Below are 18,132 nucleotides of genomic sequence, written 5' to 3' on the forward strand. Positions count from 1 at the left end.
GGAAGAGAGCGTGAGAGATAGATACACGCAGGTCTGCTTGTCAAAGTCCTCCAGATACAGCGGGATGCTCCCGGGATCCCTCGGGGACAAAAAAGATTTAAGGTGCAGTGGAGCACTTCAAGAAGCTCAGTTCTCTAGACACAGTCTACCATGACAATCACTTTGTGGATATGCAACTTCTCAGGTTGACAGTGTTTGTCTTATAATGGATCTCTGCAGTGCAAAGACACACTACAACACTTTACTGCAGCACAGAAGTGTTCTGACATATTGAAACTTTAAATTTGACAAGAACTGTTTGAACAAGCCCATGACCTCTAAAGGGATAAGCATTAAAGAAAATGGATGGATGAATGGTCAAACAAGCCTTTAAATTGGATATTGGTGGGTTATTACCTCGACAACAACAGACGCTCCTACCTCGGTACAACCTCTTTATGTTTCCCCTCCATCCAACCATTGCATACACTGCTTTTCCTTGGAAGGTCAACTCAGCTGGTAGGTTACAGGTTGGTAATCAAACTGCAGTCGGATGACCCAGAGCTTTCTTGCCATGAGGTAACAGAGCATCTCCTGTGGAGCCTTTTGATGGTACAGTTTAAATTTCAGAAAAGCAACCCCAACCACTTCAGCGTCCTAAATACTTGTTCATGCTTGAGTCTTTGAGAGAGCTCACAGTGTGATGAAACTTATTTTTATGGCTCCATAATTTGCCACAATACTCCAGAGGGTAAAAAAAGCTCAACAGTTTGATTGGAATTTCACAGATGGACAAGCTTCTACATCAAATCTGAAATGCATGTTTCGATCTGGACACAGAGACTCAAACTTCTCCTGTTTATTTTTCTGACTCTGTCACAGTGTGGCTTTCTAACACCTGGTTCTAATCTTATCAAAGTTAGTATCAGATTTTTATGGGAGGCATGTTTTTTGTGTGTGTGTGTACCTCAAAGATACTGTCAGTCAGTGTGTGTGGCATGATATGACTGAATGATATCAAACTAAACTCTGTTTGGATCCAGCTCTCAGTCGTTGCTGTTTTTTATCTGTGCTTCTCTTTAGGTGACTAAGATGGTGAAGACAGTGACCACACGAACAGTGCGCCAGGTGCCCCTTGGTCCTGATGGCTTACCCCTTCCTGAAGGTACATCCCCACTCGGCAGCTACACCGACTCCATCGACCGGCGCTACATGAAGAATGGAGGTGATCGTTTCATCACACCTCAAGCAACCTCCACCCTGACACGCTCCTACAACAACTCCTACAACGATTCATACGGTGAGACACCTGAGAGCCAATATGTTCGCCACTACGGACTGCACGACGGCTACGTAGATTTGGCAGACAACTACGGCAGCCTGTCACGGGGCGTCAACTTCCGGCCACCGCGCTACCCCTACTTGCCCAACAGCTACCGGCCTGAGAACAGCTACACCCTCCCGATACGCAAGGATGACTACGGTCATGTGGCCCAGCCCCAGGTGCCCATGGGCAGCAGCACCATTGATCTGAACCGCTCACAGCCGGAGCGCTTCCAGGCCGAGCCATATGGCCTGGAGGATGATCGCCGCAGCTTGGGACAGGATGAGGAGGAGCCATATGAGCTGGAACCGGACTACTCCACTGCCAACCGACGCACCCTGCAGGGGGCAAACCGGGGTCGCACCCACAGGGAACCTCTGCGTGATGGGCCCCGAGTGAGGTGAGGATGAAACCAAAAATTGAGGACTGCAGCGGTCTGCTTTAATCAGGAGTAGATCATCTGCTATCCTACCTTAGATATTACACTGATAAATCCACATGAATTTACCTCTCCACATCAAATCTTGTGGTTAGTACTTAAATGCATGACTGAATGTGTGAAGGGTTTATCACGAGGGAGCTTGCAAGAGTTAATGGTTTTGTGAAGGTGTGCAAGTTCATGCAGGAGACATGCGATTCTTTCATGTTGGACATTGAGCTCTTGTTTATATGCATGAGCTCAGACTTTGCCTTGACACGCAAGGAGATCAGGCCTGTTAAGATGAGAGGGAATAAAGAATTCATGTCTTGTTCTTGCGATAAAAAAGAGACTACATTACACCATGCACAAGTAAACAGATGTCTCTTCTCCTTGAGCAACTTACTTTAGAAAGGAGGTGAGGATGAACAAGCCTTTGATTGCCATTTTCCTGCAAATGGATAGAGAACAAGCGTTAGTGTCAGAGGTAAAGAGGCAGGAATGATTTGAGACGTGAAAAGGGAGGGAAGGGAGGATACAGGAGATGGAGACAGGGAGGCTCTCGTCAGTTATCTCTCAAAGCCTTTCCTTTTTTGTGCAACCTGTGTAGAGAGGAGGAGAGTAACCCCTGGCTCCAGTGAGCTGAAAGAAACCTGTTAGCTTCTGACAATAAGATCCCAAAATGGACTCTTGTCTCCTAATAGCTTCCAATCATCTAGTTGCTGCCCAAAGGGGGGGCCGGAAAAGTGTCCACCCTGAAGTAAATTGAAGTAAAGGTTTAAAGTCGAGTTGGTTGTATGTCCGTTTTGCTGTAGCCAGTGATCCGTGGCAGACGGATATTATAAGTTCTCTGCACTCTTTTTGAATCTGAGGAAAATGTTTGAGTCTAAAGGAAGATTCAAAGGAATACAGCTTAAGGAATCCAAGGTCTTCTTTTCAAAATCACATATGATACTGGATCCAGGTCTCCTCTCAACCCCCGCATGACCTTTGCTTTTGGAACTTATCTTATTAAGCTTATTCACAGGCACACAACCATGCATTTACATACACCACTTAAAGACGCCTGCATCCATGAGCACGAGGTGTGAAAGAGTAGATGCTTAATGAGACTGTCTTCACGCACTTTTGACCTCAGTCTGACACTTACAGACATGGTATCTCACACACACACACACACACACACACACACACACACACACACACACACACACACACACACACACACACACACACACACACACACACACAAACACACACAAACACACACACACACACACACACACACACACACACGCACACACACACACAGTCTCAATAAAAGTCCTCAGAAAATGAGTCACTCCCCCATCCGCCTAGTGTGAGGAGCTTGCTGTGACAGGCAATTTGTAGCCTGCCTTACATGTGTCACAACACAGCCCCAGCAGCTCCATACACCCTTTTAGACACACACAAACACACAAACATAACATACTGACAGCTGCTAATGTGAATGAGCAAACGCACATTTTAAAAGGCACTACTGCCCGGCTAATTGCAGCTAAAATTCAATCCCAAATATTTCTAAATCTTTCACTTTGATTCCTCTCACATGAAAACACCTAAACACAAAGAAACCATAGCATGTTTTTTACCTCTCAGGAACAGCGACTATGAGCTATCTATAAGAGACCCCAGCCTCCCGTGTGTTCACGCCGTGAATTAGTATTCGTCTGAGAAGGCAGCCTCAAAAACGCTGAAATGAACCTGGGAATTAGAGTGCTTTAATTAGATGTTATCATTCTGAATATCGTTCTGACAGAAATGAAGATGTTCAGGACTAAAACTGCATCCTGCATCGGCACCAAGCATTAATTTTTGCCAAGGGTGTTGAGTCTGTTCAGACAGATTATGTATTGTCTCTATAAGGAGCATGGACATTAATATTTTCCCACTACCAATCTCAACTGTCAGGTCAGAGCTGATCCAGGCATTTTTTAATAGACCTGGGAACAGTAGAAGAGCTGATCATCTCACCCTGATCATTTCTGTCGGATATCACAGTTTGCAGCAAAATGCAAACCTGCAGCAAGCATGTCTAATATTTACTTTCTTTGTCTAGCAGGCACACATCATCTCATGAGAGTTGCGTTCACACACGGCAGCGTTGCCTCAAGTTTAAGCGTGCAATATTGCATGCATACCAGTCTTGTGTTTTATATACACAGCAAAGCATATAAAATGGATAAGATGTGACTTTTACAACAATGCTAACTGGAGCTAGCTCACTCCCCGGTGTTTGCTGTATGTTTCATAAATTATTTAATTGTTTGGAAGTCAGTTTAGTCTCTGATCCTGTTTCAAACTCCCCTCTGATACTTTCTTCAAAGACATTAGAACCAGCAAAAGTCAAAATGTGCGACCTGCCTTCATTCAGTCATAAATCTCAGCATACTTTGGCATTTCAGAGACTGGCTGAGCAGATTACTGCCATATTGTTCAAACATGGTTTGGCCAATTTCTTTGACAGTCATCAGCAGAGCGGAGAGCGTTAAAGCAGCCAACAGACTGAGAAATGTCGACCCCGCCTCACGCTGTCTGGCACCGTGCTGCCTTCTGCTATTTTTTCTTCGTGGCCATTTTCAGACTCGGTTTGCAAAGGTTCTAACTGTAAGGCTGTTGCTTCTGCGTATGCCAATTTGTTTGACATCTCACAACCTTAAAAGGATGCTAGCTGCTGAACCAAATCGTGCAGGACACTTTTATGGAAGCTTGTGCATTCGTCGACTGATTCAGTTCAGATTTAACTTCATCAAGTCTTTTAAAGGAAACAGTTGACACATCTATATATCTGGTTATGCTTTATTACTAGAACATTAAAAAGTTGAATATGTGTTCAGTTTAGATTTTTACCCCTCAAAGCACTTTGACACTTGTAGCTGCAAAGTCATTGAACGATCCTCTCTCTTGTTTTATGCTCGGGTTTGCAGATAATGAATGTGTACCCTCTCTCTCTCTCCCTCTATATAGATATGAGAGAATCTTTTCCTCCATCCCTACCCATCCTTTCTCTGTGTGTGTGTCCCTGAGCACCTCTCTGTGTCTGTCTTTGTGTCTCTGTGTGTGTGTGTCCTAATGCCAGCGTGATTAATAGCTGCTTTTGAACTCCGCCAGGCTAAGGGGGCGTCTTTAAGCCGATCTCTAATGGCTCATCTCTCCTTGGGCGACTTCGCTCCGCTGCACCTGCCCACCTGCACCCCAGGGTCACCACACACACACTCACACACATAGATCCACAAACGCACACAGATGTAAACTCACTTACACACACACACACACACACACTCATCCCTTAATTGAGAGGGGGGTATTTCATTCTAATGCAGTGGTGTCTGTAGTCCTGGTGGAAGTGATCTGACACCAGCAAGCTCGCCCCTCCTCCCAGTACCCCCCTGCTTCCTGACAAGAGGCTCTTAGTGAGAGTTAAATATCCTGTTCAATATTAAACTTCCTCTCTGTCTTGTTTGAGGTTTCTCAGAAGCATCTCCTAAATTATAGAGGAAACTTCTAAGCGATGTCACTCTCGTTTAATTGAATGAAAACAAGCAGTGGATAATGTCGTCTAAACAGCCTGAGAATTTAGAGAGTGGTGGGACATAAACACTCCGCCTTCGCTGGTTTTCCCTCTTCTTTCTTCTTCGTACCGCAAAGACTCATGTGCATCATAAAACAATTATTGCCCGTAATTCAAAATTAGCAATCTGCTCAGCAGGGAAAAAGCTCATAAACACCACAGAGATACTGTGTGTGTATATGAGATGCAAGCATCTTCTTGTGAGCGTTAAATCCTTTTCACTTTACCTCCTTTTATGGGCCTGCTGGAGAAGAGGGTCAGGAACACACTGCTTTTTGAAGGATGATGAAAGTTAGTAATGGAAGATGAAGACGAGGAAGAATGGAGAGGATGTGACAGAGTTCAGATAAATGGACGAGTGCTCCATCAAAGTTTATGGCCATGCATGCATCTCGTATCTGCCGTATCTGTTTATGCTTTGTATCGTAGAACAAAACAAGCACACGCATGCATTGATGAGAGCAGAGACACACAGAAATAGCCCGCACATTTAGCAGCTCCATTAACATGAGGAGGGTGATCTGCTGTAATCACGCTCAGAGCATCGCGTCTAGCGGCGGAGAGCCCTTTCACATCCTATGAATAAACCCCTCCCTGTACACACAATGGCGCCAATTTAAATGCAAATCCTGACATTCCCATCACTCAGCCCCGCGACGCCAGCTTCACCAAAAGCCCCTGCCGCATCGGCCTAGAACTAAATGAGCCACGATTTGCACAACTGTATATCTCATCCGTGTGTTGATTTGAGAGAAAGCAGATAAAATACAACAGATAATGAGCGAGAAAGTCAAAGAGAGACAGATATATGTGATGATGAAGATGCTGAGATTGTGTACTGCCCTTTCTGTAGGGAGGGGGGTTATTCTGACTCAAGTCACCTTGTTATGTCTGAAATCCCAAAGCAATTGAAAACTGGATGATAGTCTTCAAGTGTGGGAGTGTGTTTTGATCTTGGAGTATGCAAGGAAACATTTAGTAACCACCAGCATGTGCACACGCGCTCACATATTTGAATTTTTTTCCTATGCAGCCTCTCAGGCGACTCAGTGTTTTCACCCAAACCTCAGAGCTGCAAAATGATGCGGCGTAATCTGGCTCTTGATTGGCCCCTCCTCTCATACTGTGGTTACAAGCCGCCTATAGAGGTCTGTGGCTCTCTAACGCTTTCCACAAGCTAGAAAAGCAACATTTAAAAGACAAGTCAAACAGTGATGGCACACTACAGTCATTCTAGTTCAGAAGAGCTGTGCTCTAGTCTGTACTTCTTTTTGCTGATCTAAAAGAGAAGCCTCTTTTATACAACGTTGGACCTCTAGAGTAACAGCTGTTCTTCACAAGTGCCCATGACAACCAAAGCTTGTGCCACAAAGTTTGCCACAGCCGTTCAGCCCTGTGGTTGTTTGATCACGGGTCACACTGCTTGCCTTGCTGTATTTGGACACAGGGACCAGACTGAGGTGCCTCCTTCCATTCAGTTATCTTATTTATTTCACACTGAATAGGGGATTTAGCGTCTTGTTACATTGTTCAAGCAAGAGTTTTCTTCCACTTCATCTTGTATTGATTTTCCTGCCAGCATTTCTGCACATAGTCATGCCATAAAAGCAGAAAATGCTGCTGCGAGGCTAGTGTAGAAGACAAATTAACAGAGGAATACACCAGAGCAGTGTCGAGATGGCATGCAGAGCACCCCCCTCCTTTCCCAGCACGCCTGGGAAGAACTGTAAAAACACATGATTAACATAAAACTCATTAAAATTTAAGCTCAGTCTCGAGCTCCTAACCAACCACCGGCGTTGTCCGCCATTTTGTTGCACCACCAACCGCCATACATCAAAGATGGTGAGGAAAGGCCAGCTGGATTATGTAACAAGGATAAACAAGTCTCAAACTGTGGGCTAGGTGGGGGGGATGATAAAGCACACAACCCTAATTAAAGTCCTCCACTCATGTCATAACTTTTCCCACCAAACATTCTCCGGTCCTTTGAGCCAACTCAGTGCTATGTGTTCAAAAAGAATATGTTAGACTCATTTCAAAGAATATTTGCTGCAACTTTTCTGTCCGTGCGAAATGTGACTGTGACTCTACACGTGAAGTGGGCTCTACAAGTGAAAAATGGTCCCCATGACTGAAGAGCCTTAAGTAGAATAAGTTGCCCACACTCCAGCGACAAATGATCTGTCAATGGAATTCAGCTCTTGTATTCTCAGCCATGTTCTGGTGGAGAATTGATGAGGCTGCCTTTGGAGGAAAGAACCCGCTAGAACAGAGTGTAGATCACAGACTCTGAGAGGCTCTGGTAATAGAGATTCATCGGAGGGAAACCCTCTATGAATCTCTTAAAAAAACATCTCTCCTCCCTACTCACACTTATTTCCATCACTGAAAACGAGTAGACTGCTGAAGTCCCTTGTAGAAATGCTAATGAGGCTAATGCTAGCAGAGGCGTCCCGAAGAGAAGCCCATTAACATTTTAGAAACTGCATGCGAGTGTTCAGCGCTGTGAAAAAAGGGAGCCCCGAGGGCATCACAGGGGCTCATACTCCTCCCTGGGGGGACAGCACAGCTCTTTCCTCTGTTCCCTGAGGGAAAAGACATCAAATTCTTTCTCCACTGTATGTGGTGGCTTCCCTAAAAAAGAAAAAAAAAACTTCATAAGACTTTTCTTCAAAGCTTTCCCTTTGGTGTTGCCTTTGTCTCACTTTCTCTGTGAGCTGCCTGTTTTCTCTTTGTGCAGTCTTTTCCTGTCTTTCAATCACTCTCTCTGAGATTTTATGTTTGTTGAAGTATGACATGTGTGTTGCCACCACCTGACAGGGAGGAATAATAAGTAGTGTTGCTTACCGTATCAGTCTTATTGCAGGGGATTGCCACCACAGTCCTTCTGACAGGCCCGTTAATAAGAGTTCCAAGCCACATATCATCATGTCTCCCCGTCACTTGATGTTCCGCAAACCTCCCGTTTTCCCCCCCATCACCCACGTCTTTCACCTCTCTCTCACCCTGTCCTCCGTTTTCCCCTCATTACTCAGCGGCTCTCACCTCACTTGGCTTCTCTCAAAGTCTCACCCCCGGCTGCCTAATTCCTCTCTCAGACAAATCTCTCTGAGTCACCCTCCATTTACCTCTTCCATCTCCCTTGTCCTCACCGTCCTCTTTTCTGTCGTCTTCCAGAGGGTACGCAGACGACCCCATCGAGACCGAGCTGATTGATGAGCGCCACCCCTACATCCACGGCATGTATTCAGCTCCACTCGCTCAGCCGGAGAGGGGCAGCATGGCCAGTCTGGACCGCATGGGAGGCCGCCGTTCACCATCCATCGACAGCATCCGAAAAGACCCGCGCTGGCGTGACCCAGACCTGCCCGAAGTCATCGCCATGCTTGGACACCCCATTGACCCGGTCAAGTCCAACGCGGCTGCCTACCTGCAGCACCTGTGTTACGAGAATGACAAGATCAAGAAGGATGTGCGTCAGCTGAAGGGGATTCCTGTTCTGTCCGGGCTTCTGGACCACCCCAAATCTGAAGTCCACCGCAAGGCCTGTGGTGCCCTGCGCAACATCTCCTACGGCAAAGACAACGACAACAAGGTGGCCATCAAGAACTGTGACGGCATCCCGGCTCTGGTCCGTTTGCTGAGGAAGACCAACGACATGGAGGTTCGAGAGCTCATCACAGGTACGAATACATGTTTCATTAACAAACAGACAAAAGAGATAAGATGTAATGTGATGAGGCTCATGCAGGATGATCTGATGAGATAACAACACAACCAGTGAGTGTACAATCATTCAAATCAAAACCAAAACAACATCCTTACTTAAAGGAAACATAAAAACCTAAACTGTGATGTATAAGACAGACCTTTTTGTCGTCAGCAAACTTAGCTGCATCCTAAACACCAGTGCCACCAAAGTACCAGACTCAAATCCAGACAGAGATATTCTGTTGTTTTATGGTATTCTACCCAGAAGATGGTGCTTTTTTGCCTTTCTGGATAGGACAGCTGAAGAGAGACAGGAAATGTGGGGATATGGAGGGGGAAGACATGCAGTACATGGTGGCTGTCAGGAGTCGAACCGGCAACCTCTTCGACGAGGACCATAGCCTCTGTATGTGGGGCGCTTAGACCATTAGGCCACCAGCGCCCCTTGAAATCCTGTATGAATACTCAAATACATTTACAGTGTGCTTCAAAATGGTCCATCATGGGGCGCTGGTTTGGCTTAGTGGTGAAATCACACACACCATGTACAGAGGCTATGGTCCTCAAAGTAGGGGACCCAGGTTTGATTCCATCTTGTGGCACTTTGCTGCATGTCACAACCAACTCTGTCCTCCCAGTTTCCTACTGTATCCATTGTCCCATCTCTCTTAAAGAAAGAGTTAAAGCCCAAAAAAAACTTGTAAGAGATCCATAATAAAATAAGTGACTTTAGTATGTCTGCTTATTGCTGAACTTTAATGTCCCGTGTTAACAACCAGGGGATGACACAAACTACTATTGAAGGAAAAACAGGAAGTGAAGAAGAGAGACTATGAGCTAACTGAAATATTTGTTATTCCTTAGCAAACTTCATATTAAAAGCAACTCATGGAGAAGCTGATCTTCCAGTTAATCCACCTAACACGAACTCAAACATAGTTTAAAATTGCTTTGCTGAAGGTAAAAGATTATTTTATAACATTGCTGCCTGTCATCCTCACCAACTTTAGGATTCCTCTTTCCTCCCTCACACATACTGAAAGTTTAAAGTGCTACTTGAAGCCTTTTAAGCTGATATGATAGAACTTTAGTATCCCAGTCCTCTCCAGTACCTGGCTGCATACCTCTCTCTGCTTATATATCCAAGCCAGGTATGTAGTGAGCTGGCTGCTGTAATCCAAAACTGTGCACGGTGGTGTAGGATGAGTCATACTGTATTAGGGAGCATGTTCTTTGTGTTCTCCACACATCACTATGATTCACGATAGTATTCACAATATGTCTTCTCACATTGTTTAATAAGTTTGATACTCAGGCAGAGTATATGAAAATATATGATCCTTGCAGAATTAGTATTGAGTTGTGTTGTTTTGGTCTTTGCTGTGAATCCAAGTGACAGGGTTTTCTTTTGATTGAAGTGGACACATTTTGAGTACACTCTCTTTGAGATTTTTCCTTCCTTTCTTCTTGTAAAAGGGTGAAATGTGTTAGTAAGCTAATTAATTGGTCATAGAGTCATTTTCTTTCATTAAAGGGGAATACTAATAACAATTAGAGCGTGATTTAGACAAATGTTATGTACTGTGAGCAGAAATAAGTGGAATAAAAGTGGAGTGATTATCCAAAGAAAAGCAGTTGGCATATGAACATTGATTTCTGGAGAACAAAAAAGCCATTAGCTTCATTGTGTAATAAAATATTTTTTAATTCCTTTAAGAGGAGCTATTGATTCAGGCGCCATGATTGGGTTTCTTCTCCTTGACTCGGTAAATGTCAACTTGGGAATACACTGGTGTGTGTTGTTGTGACTGTATGTGTGTGTGTGGGTCCTTTTAAGTGCTCCACTAATCCCCAACATGATTGGTTTGACCTTACATGCTTATTCTGCGATTCATGCTTTGACATCTGAGAAGGGGCTTTTGTTTTGAGTGTTCATGTGTGAAAGATGAGAAACACTGAGCAGCTTTTGTAAAGTAACACCATGACAGGGGTGACTTTTTAGGTAGTTTTACAGAGTGGGGAAGTGAAACAACTTCAAGCTGCGTTTTTGCAGCTGTCGATGGATTCCTTGCCAGACGTCATACGGTGAGGATGTGTGAGGCTTTAACCTAAAGAGTGAAAATCAATATAAGGTATCGGCTTAATGACAGCTTCAGTACAGATCTATTAATAGTGATACCTGTGCTTTATAGACTGTATTGTGCATACATGAATAAGTGCAAGCTTGTGTGTGTAGCTTTCCTTTGCTCTGACAGAGATGTCGTGGTGAGCGATGACTGTGCCGCAGCAGAAATGATTGCCTTTACAGCACCGTGTTGCTCCCCACTAGAGCTAAAAATAACTCTGCACCACAAGACAAGGAGGACAGAACGTAGGGAGGCTTCCTTTATTCTCTTCTACTCCCTCTCTCACTCATTATCCTCCCTCCCTTCACTAAATCTCTTTTTCTCTCTCTCTCATTCATTATCTTCACTCTTGCTGATTCCCTCTCTTGCTGTTTTCCTTTCTCTCTCTGCTTCCAGCTTAGGTTTCCATCACCACTGTTCTGGGCTCACTGATACAGGCCAGTCACAGCGCAATCTCAGCTTACAGCCTCAGCTTGTGTGGCTAAAAGTGGCTGTGTTTTTCTACAATTAAATATGGGTTTTAAATATAGGCTCCTTTTCTTAGTGCATGTGTTTTAAGAGTTCTCTGTGCTCTCCCTGTGAAACCACACAGAGCTCTGTTTTCTGCAGGGGGAAACGGCTGACGTGGAAGGAACCAAGCGATTTTATTTTCCAACACACAAAACAGACGGACCAGTCGTTCATATTTTCAGCACTTTGTACCGTTCAGAGTAATTCTATTTCCCCTCCCGGTAGGCTCTGGGCTGTTTGTGCCCTGCAGCTATTCCCACCCTGGAAATGTAGATTATTAAGCAGATTTGTCTCCTGTTTGTCCTGCAGGAGATGTCTGAGTTTTGTGGACTGACGCTTAGGCAGGTGCTCGCTGCACGCCTTTGACTGTTTGGATCAAAAATGTGTATGTAGGGCAAGTCGGCAGGTCTTTAAGCTGTGGAAGGGATGATGTCTAGACAGACACGTACATCTATGCCAAGAGTCTGTGGGTTGTGTCTGAGTTTTGCATAATATATGCAGCTTAATTTAGAGGCTGATTTGGTCTTAAGTGCATTTCAGTTTTAACCGTGAGGGCCTCAGATAACCATCACCTTGCACAGGACACTAAAGGTGAAGTGCTAGGTTAAACCATGATGCAAACAGTGTGTAACAATAGAGACTTTGCCAGTTGTGGTACTTTTGTCGTAGAGTAAGGTTGAGTAAAAGCAATGTTTTCCATGTCAATGATCCATCTTTCAAAAGCTATTTTTGATGCCTCAATGTTTATTTTTACAGCAGAACAAACAGTTACATTACGGCTCTGATCAGATGCTCTATGACGTCTCTACTAACAATGGTTTGCTGCAGCAGGACAAGGACAGGTGAATTCAATAACGCTCATCATCTATAGCTGATGGGACCAAGCAATTATTACTGTTGTTAACTGAACCTGCGCATTACCAGTAAAATATCTTTAGTGAAAATGGTCCCTCAGTTTAAAGTCAAGAGTAACATATTATTTACATTTTAGTTAAAGTTAAAGGCTTATTCTATTAGATATTTTTCATTTGAGCCAGACTTCCTCACAGAAGAGAAGCAGAAAACCTTCACTCTGAAATAGTTGCTCAGGTGTCGGACACTGAAGGACAATGACTGATGGTGTTTATTGTTTATTGCATTTAAATCTAATCATTGAAATCTAATCCTACCAACGTATCAATCCGGAGGCTTCAAATCAAATCAAGAATAACACCTCTGTTAGAGTCTCACTGCCACTTAATCTGAGTGTTACTTGTCCAGCACTGATAGATTACATTTCAATAAGTATGTGATCAAACACACTGCATCACATCCATCATGTTCAAGGTGCCTGACACTGAGGCTTTGTTCCATCTGCAAGAAGATCAGATTTGTTTCTAAAATCAGATCTGGGAGACAGACTGTCTGAGCTGTTGTTTTCTTACTGATCAGATCAGCTTTGGGTGTCCGGTGGGTTGCTGTGGTAACGATCAAGTGCAAGGGACTACGTTTGTGGTGACGCGGCTATCGCACAGCAAATGGAGAACCATCATTTTGCCCTTTTAGGAACCAAGCTATAAAGATGAAGAACTCATTTATAGTACTGCCACACAAGAAGGGAAAAATAAGAGGCAGAGACTGTTTTACTGTCTCTCTAAAATCCAATGTCGTCTTTGTTGTGAAGTCACGAAGATTGGAATGTGACCACTAATAGCACCAAGCATTGTGAATCCCAGTTATCTGATCTGTCTCAAGGTCTAGGTCACAAAGCAAATTGCGCTAATTATATCAAGTGCAAAAATGTGCATGCAATGCTTAATTGTGCAGCTCTGTGCAGTTTGCTATTGTTTTGTGTCTCATTGTGATTTAGATTAGCTTTAAGCATCTCCACTCTCAGCTGTGCAGAGCTGTGCTGTATCCTCTCATCCTAACAGCACGAAATCCTACTATTCCACATTTTGTAACGCTTCTTACCATCTTTAGTGGAGATGATACCAAACCTCATAGTTTAACAAACAAGAAACAAGACTTAACTGGATACCATCTGTTTTTTTTAGCTTGCTAGTTTAAATACAGTGTTTACATGGACTGTTTTCCCTTTCTGTGCTGTTGTATAGAATGTACACCATAGACTGTATTGTTAATGGATATAGTATCCGTGACGTCACCCATCTGTTTCTGAAGCGCTGTCTTGAAGCCAATCGTTGGCTGGTGCCATATTGGAAATGTTGAACGCAACGTAACTTCTGTCGAGCTACTGTGAGTCAACCATATCCTTATTTAGGCAAAGCCTGTAAGTTTAATTTCTTCAAATATAACAAGTTATAAAAAAATTCACCCCCCGTACAGTCTGTGCTGATAGAGAAATTGGCTATTCGGACCTAAATTATTATTATTATTGTTATTATTATTATTTTATTTTAAATATATTATTGGGCTTTTTGCCTTTATTTGATAGGACAGCTGAAGAGAGACAGGAAATGTGAGAGAGAGGAGTAGAGAGTGGGGGAAGACATGCAGGGAATCGAACCAGCGACCTCTGCAATGAGGATTGTAGCCTCTGTATGTGGGGCGCTTAGACCATAGGCCACCAGCGCCCCACTTAAATTGTTTTTTTGAACCAGGCTGTAAACATGTTCATTATTGCTGCAAATATCGTCTTTTTTTTAATTGGTGTGTATGTGGTTTCCGGTGTTTCTGCAGCCAGCCTCAAGCTGACGCTCAATGAACTGCAGTTAGCACTTCCGCATGCCCTTCATATTTCAGACCCCAGTTTGCCGCTTGATATACACTGAGATGTCACTGATACTCATGAACGTTTTCCTTATGAACATGGAGATCAGTCATCTCAGAGGGGAGGAAACATACCTGTAATCCACCAGCATGATCCACAAGACAACCTGCTGTGTTCATCATTTGCATACTGTTTATATAAATGATTTGTGAGTGCAGGTGTAAATACGAGCATCTCATACCTTCTGCCAAGCTCCCGGTCTGATTACCTGCTTTATGGGGGATGCAAACACACATATGCGGATACAAATGTCGTTTCTCTTACTGTAATGGATGTTGTCCTGAGCAGACAGCAGACTGAATCCACTTACCGAGGCCTCTTCGTCCTCTCTTGTCTCTTACGTGGCCTCTCTTTTTTTTTTCTAAACTGTGTCACCCTCCTTCTTCACCGCTGAGAGTGTGATGGATGGCAGAAGGGGTGAGCAGGGGAAGGACATCGGGGAGGAGGAGGAGGAGGAGGAGGAGGAGAAGAGCTGTAATGGGCAGAACTAAGTTAATAGCCCTGCAAGAGGAACAACATGCCTGCCAGTGGTGCCTGGAAAATTTAATTAGAGCTAGCCTCAGCTCCAGTCCTGGTCCCAGTCCTGGTCACAGCTCTCCATCCATGTACCAAAGCAAGGGAAGAGTGAAAGAAAGACGACGGGGTAAACAGAGAAACAGGAGGTTAATACTCATCACACATCTCGTCTCCTTTGCTCCCCATCTTGTCATTTTCTTTGACAAACAAACAGACACGGTTTTGATCCCAGCATTGTTGTGTTATGTCAAGCTCTCTGTCTGAGGCAATAAATGATTGAAGAGGCAGGTAATAATGTACATCTCTATCTTAGCCGGCGGCTGGATTGGATTGAAGATAAAAGAAAACAAAAGCAAATCACAGGTTTACGGAAAACCTGAGCACAGTCAGAGATTGTTGATGCATACATATCAGATCCCACTGTTCTCCTTCATAAGCCTCTCCTATTGAGGGAAAGTGAAGCATAGCGTGTGTGCACGCTTTTTCAGAAGTGTGTGAAGATATTTTTATCCCTGAATGAAGTCTGTTTTGGAATATATCGGAATATCTTTTACAACTGGGTTTGCATATTCATTAAACACACACTGCTTGTTTGGATGGTTTCCTTCATGACCAACTCCACCAGACTGTTTACCCCTTTAGAGCTTTTCTTAACAGATAAACAACATAAATAAACCAGAGAGGAATAACACTTTAAGATCTTGAGAGCATTTTGACTAAGATATGGAAGGTCGTGGTGAAGTCTGGGAAGTTTGATACTGAGTACTGGATGACAAACCTTCGAGAAATGTGACTTCTGTTTCAATTTGGCTTTCACTTTTAGTAGCAGATGTAAAAAGATCTGACTACCAAAGCTACCAAGAGGATAAATACTTCAGGAATCAGAGCTTAGCAAGGAGTTTTTGCTGTGACAGCTTTATCATGGGAGGAAGGGTGTGATTGTTTGGTTGGTATTGCAGATTTAATGATATCTGGTTAGTTTTTTCAACATAGAAATTAGAGGTAATGATTGATAATTGATTAGTGTGGTTAGGTATGAAGGGAGGGATGGAGGAGATTATGGAGAGTACTTGAATGTAAGAAGAAGGATCTAAAAGTCAAAGTGATGTATGACAGGCAGTGAAGACGACAGGAGTGATGTGGTCTGTGGAAGGGGTTCTGGTTTTGATCCGGGCAGCTGAATTCTGGACCAGCTGAACTTTATTTAGAGGCTTGTGAGGAAGACCAGAGAGAAGAGAGTTACAGGTATCAATACAGAAGGTAACCAAGGCATTGACAAGGATAACATTGCTGTTTGGTGATAGGGATGAGTGGGTAATTGGATATCTAACCACATAAGTAACAAATGATGGAGCATAAAATGATGCGGTTAATGGATCCCCAAGGACTGATTGGTTAACTTGATGTTGTTTTAGTTTTGCTCAAAGCATATCCCAATTTATGCCGTTAACATATTCACAGTTTTCAATGAATATGCTACACAAGCAATATAAGCAATAGTATCCATTTACATTTAAATAACAGTTTAAGTTAAAACCAGTAGATATTAAAAGTAAAACATTGCGTTTTGTTTTGAGTTTTCTGAAGTTTCTGAACTATATTTTTTTTAAATGTAAGACCCATGTTTGTAGCTTAATTATGTTTCTTATGACCTTGCACATCAATGCATATCCTCACTTCTATGCACTCTGGCAAGCTTCTCCAATCAAGGCCGTGTTGACTGTTACATGTACTACACTGACTAGTGATAAATACCTCAAATGACCCCACTAAAAGAAAAAAAAGGAAATATTGCTTTAACACAGCCTGTGTGGTATATACAGACTATCAGCAGCCTTAGTAAAATTAGCTCATCCTCAGTGACACAGCACAGTGAAGGCTGGCCCATGTGGTCCAGTCCAACTGAAGATACAGAATACTGGAGATCTAATTGCTGAGTAAGTCAATGCTGGTTCTGATAGAAATGTGTCAGAACACACAGTGCATTGAGGTCTATAGTATTTTGTTTTTATCTTTATTGTTTTTATTGTTTTATTGTTTTGTGCCTGTAAAGCACTTTGTAACTGAGCATTTTAAAAGTGCTATATAAATAAACTTTTAATAATAATACATTTTATTTAAAGGCGCCTTTCTCGGCACTCAAGGACACCACACAGATATATATACATACACAAATTTACATTCAAGGAAACAAAATCAAAATCAAAATCAAAACACTATATTATCTGACAAAGTGGTAAAAAATTAGAAACAACAAAAAGTGACAGTGCAATTGGCGTCAGACGGAGTAGGCGGTTTTAAGCAGATGTGTTTTGAGTTGTGATTTGAAATGGGGGAAAGAATCTGTGTTTCTGAGTTGAGGTGGTAGTGAGTTCCAGAGACGGGGAGCAGAGCGGCTGAATGCTCGGCTCCCCATAGTGGTGAGACGGGCAGAAGGGACAGACAGGTGTATGGAGGAAGAGGATCTGAGGGAGCGGGAGGGAGTGGGAACATGGAGGAGGTCGGAAAGATATGGGGGGGCGAGGTTGTGGATGGTCTTGAATGTTAACAAGAGGACTTTGAATTGAATACAGAACTGAACAGGGAGCCAGTGGAGCGTTTACTTACTATAGTATTGTGTATTGGGCTGCGTAGCCACAGACCAGTGAGGGTGCCCATTCTGACTAGTGTTCACTTCTGAAAGCACCTACAATGGGCATGTGAGCACCAGAACTGGACCACAGAGCGACTGAAGATGAGCTTGAGGAATACCAAAATGTTGCCACCAATTCCCCAGATTCCAAACCAATTGAGCTTCTGTGGGATGTGCTGACCCTAACCCTGACAAACTGTGGATGCCCCTCTACGCAACGCATAGGATCTGCTGCTAACTTCTTTATGCAAGATACCACATCACACCTTCAGTGGTTTAGAGGAGCCCTCATCAGGCTTTTTGGGTCCTGACTGGGTCAAAATGCTCTGGGTGTTTTTAGCGCTCTACAAACTGTTAGCTAGAGAGCAAACTGATTGAGCCAGAGGGAGTTTTGCATTTCTAGAATCAGAGACTAAAGTTCGACCTTTAACTTAATACTAATTTTTCCCCTAAACCAGAGTTCTTTTAAAATCTACTCCTGTTCAACCTTTTTGATCTAAACCAGCTCTCATGGTGCCCTTTGTAAG

At 43.4% G+C, this 18,132-nt stretch overlaps 1 protein-coding gene across 15 annotated transcripts in view; it reads left to right on the plus strand.

The window, feature by feature from the left end:
- arvcfb (ARVCF delta catenin family member b) overlaps positions 1-18,132 on the plus strand; it is a 290,685-nt gene that overhangs the window by 197,448 nt on the left and 75,105 nt on the right. For all 15 annotated transcript variants that reach the window (XM_034691879.1, XM_034691870.1, XM_034691868.1 and 12 more), the window contains 2 exons: positions 1,063-1,703; positions 8,515-9,020. In XM_034691879.1, coding sequence (XP_034547770.1) covers positions 1,063-1,703; positions 8,515-9,020 — 1,147 coding nt within the window. The remainder of the gene's footprint in view (positions 1-1,062; positions 1,704-8,514; positions 9,021-18,132) is intronic.

This window comes from Notolabrus celidotus, chromosome 9 (genome assembly GCF_009762535.1).
Source record: "Notolabrus celidotus isolate fNotCel1 chromosome 9, fNotCel1.pri, whole genome shotgun sequence".
NCBI lineage: Eukaryota > Metazoa > Chordata > Actinopteri > Labriformes > Labridae > Notolabrus > Notolabrus celidotus.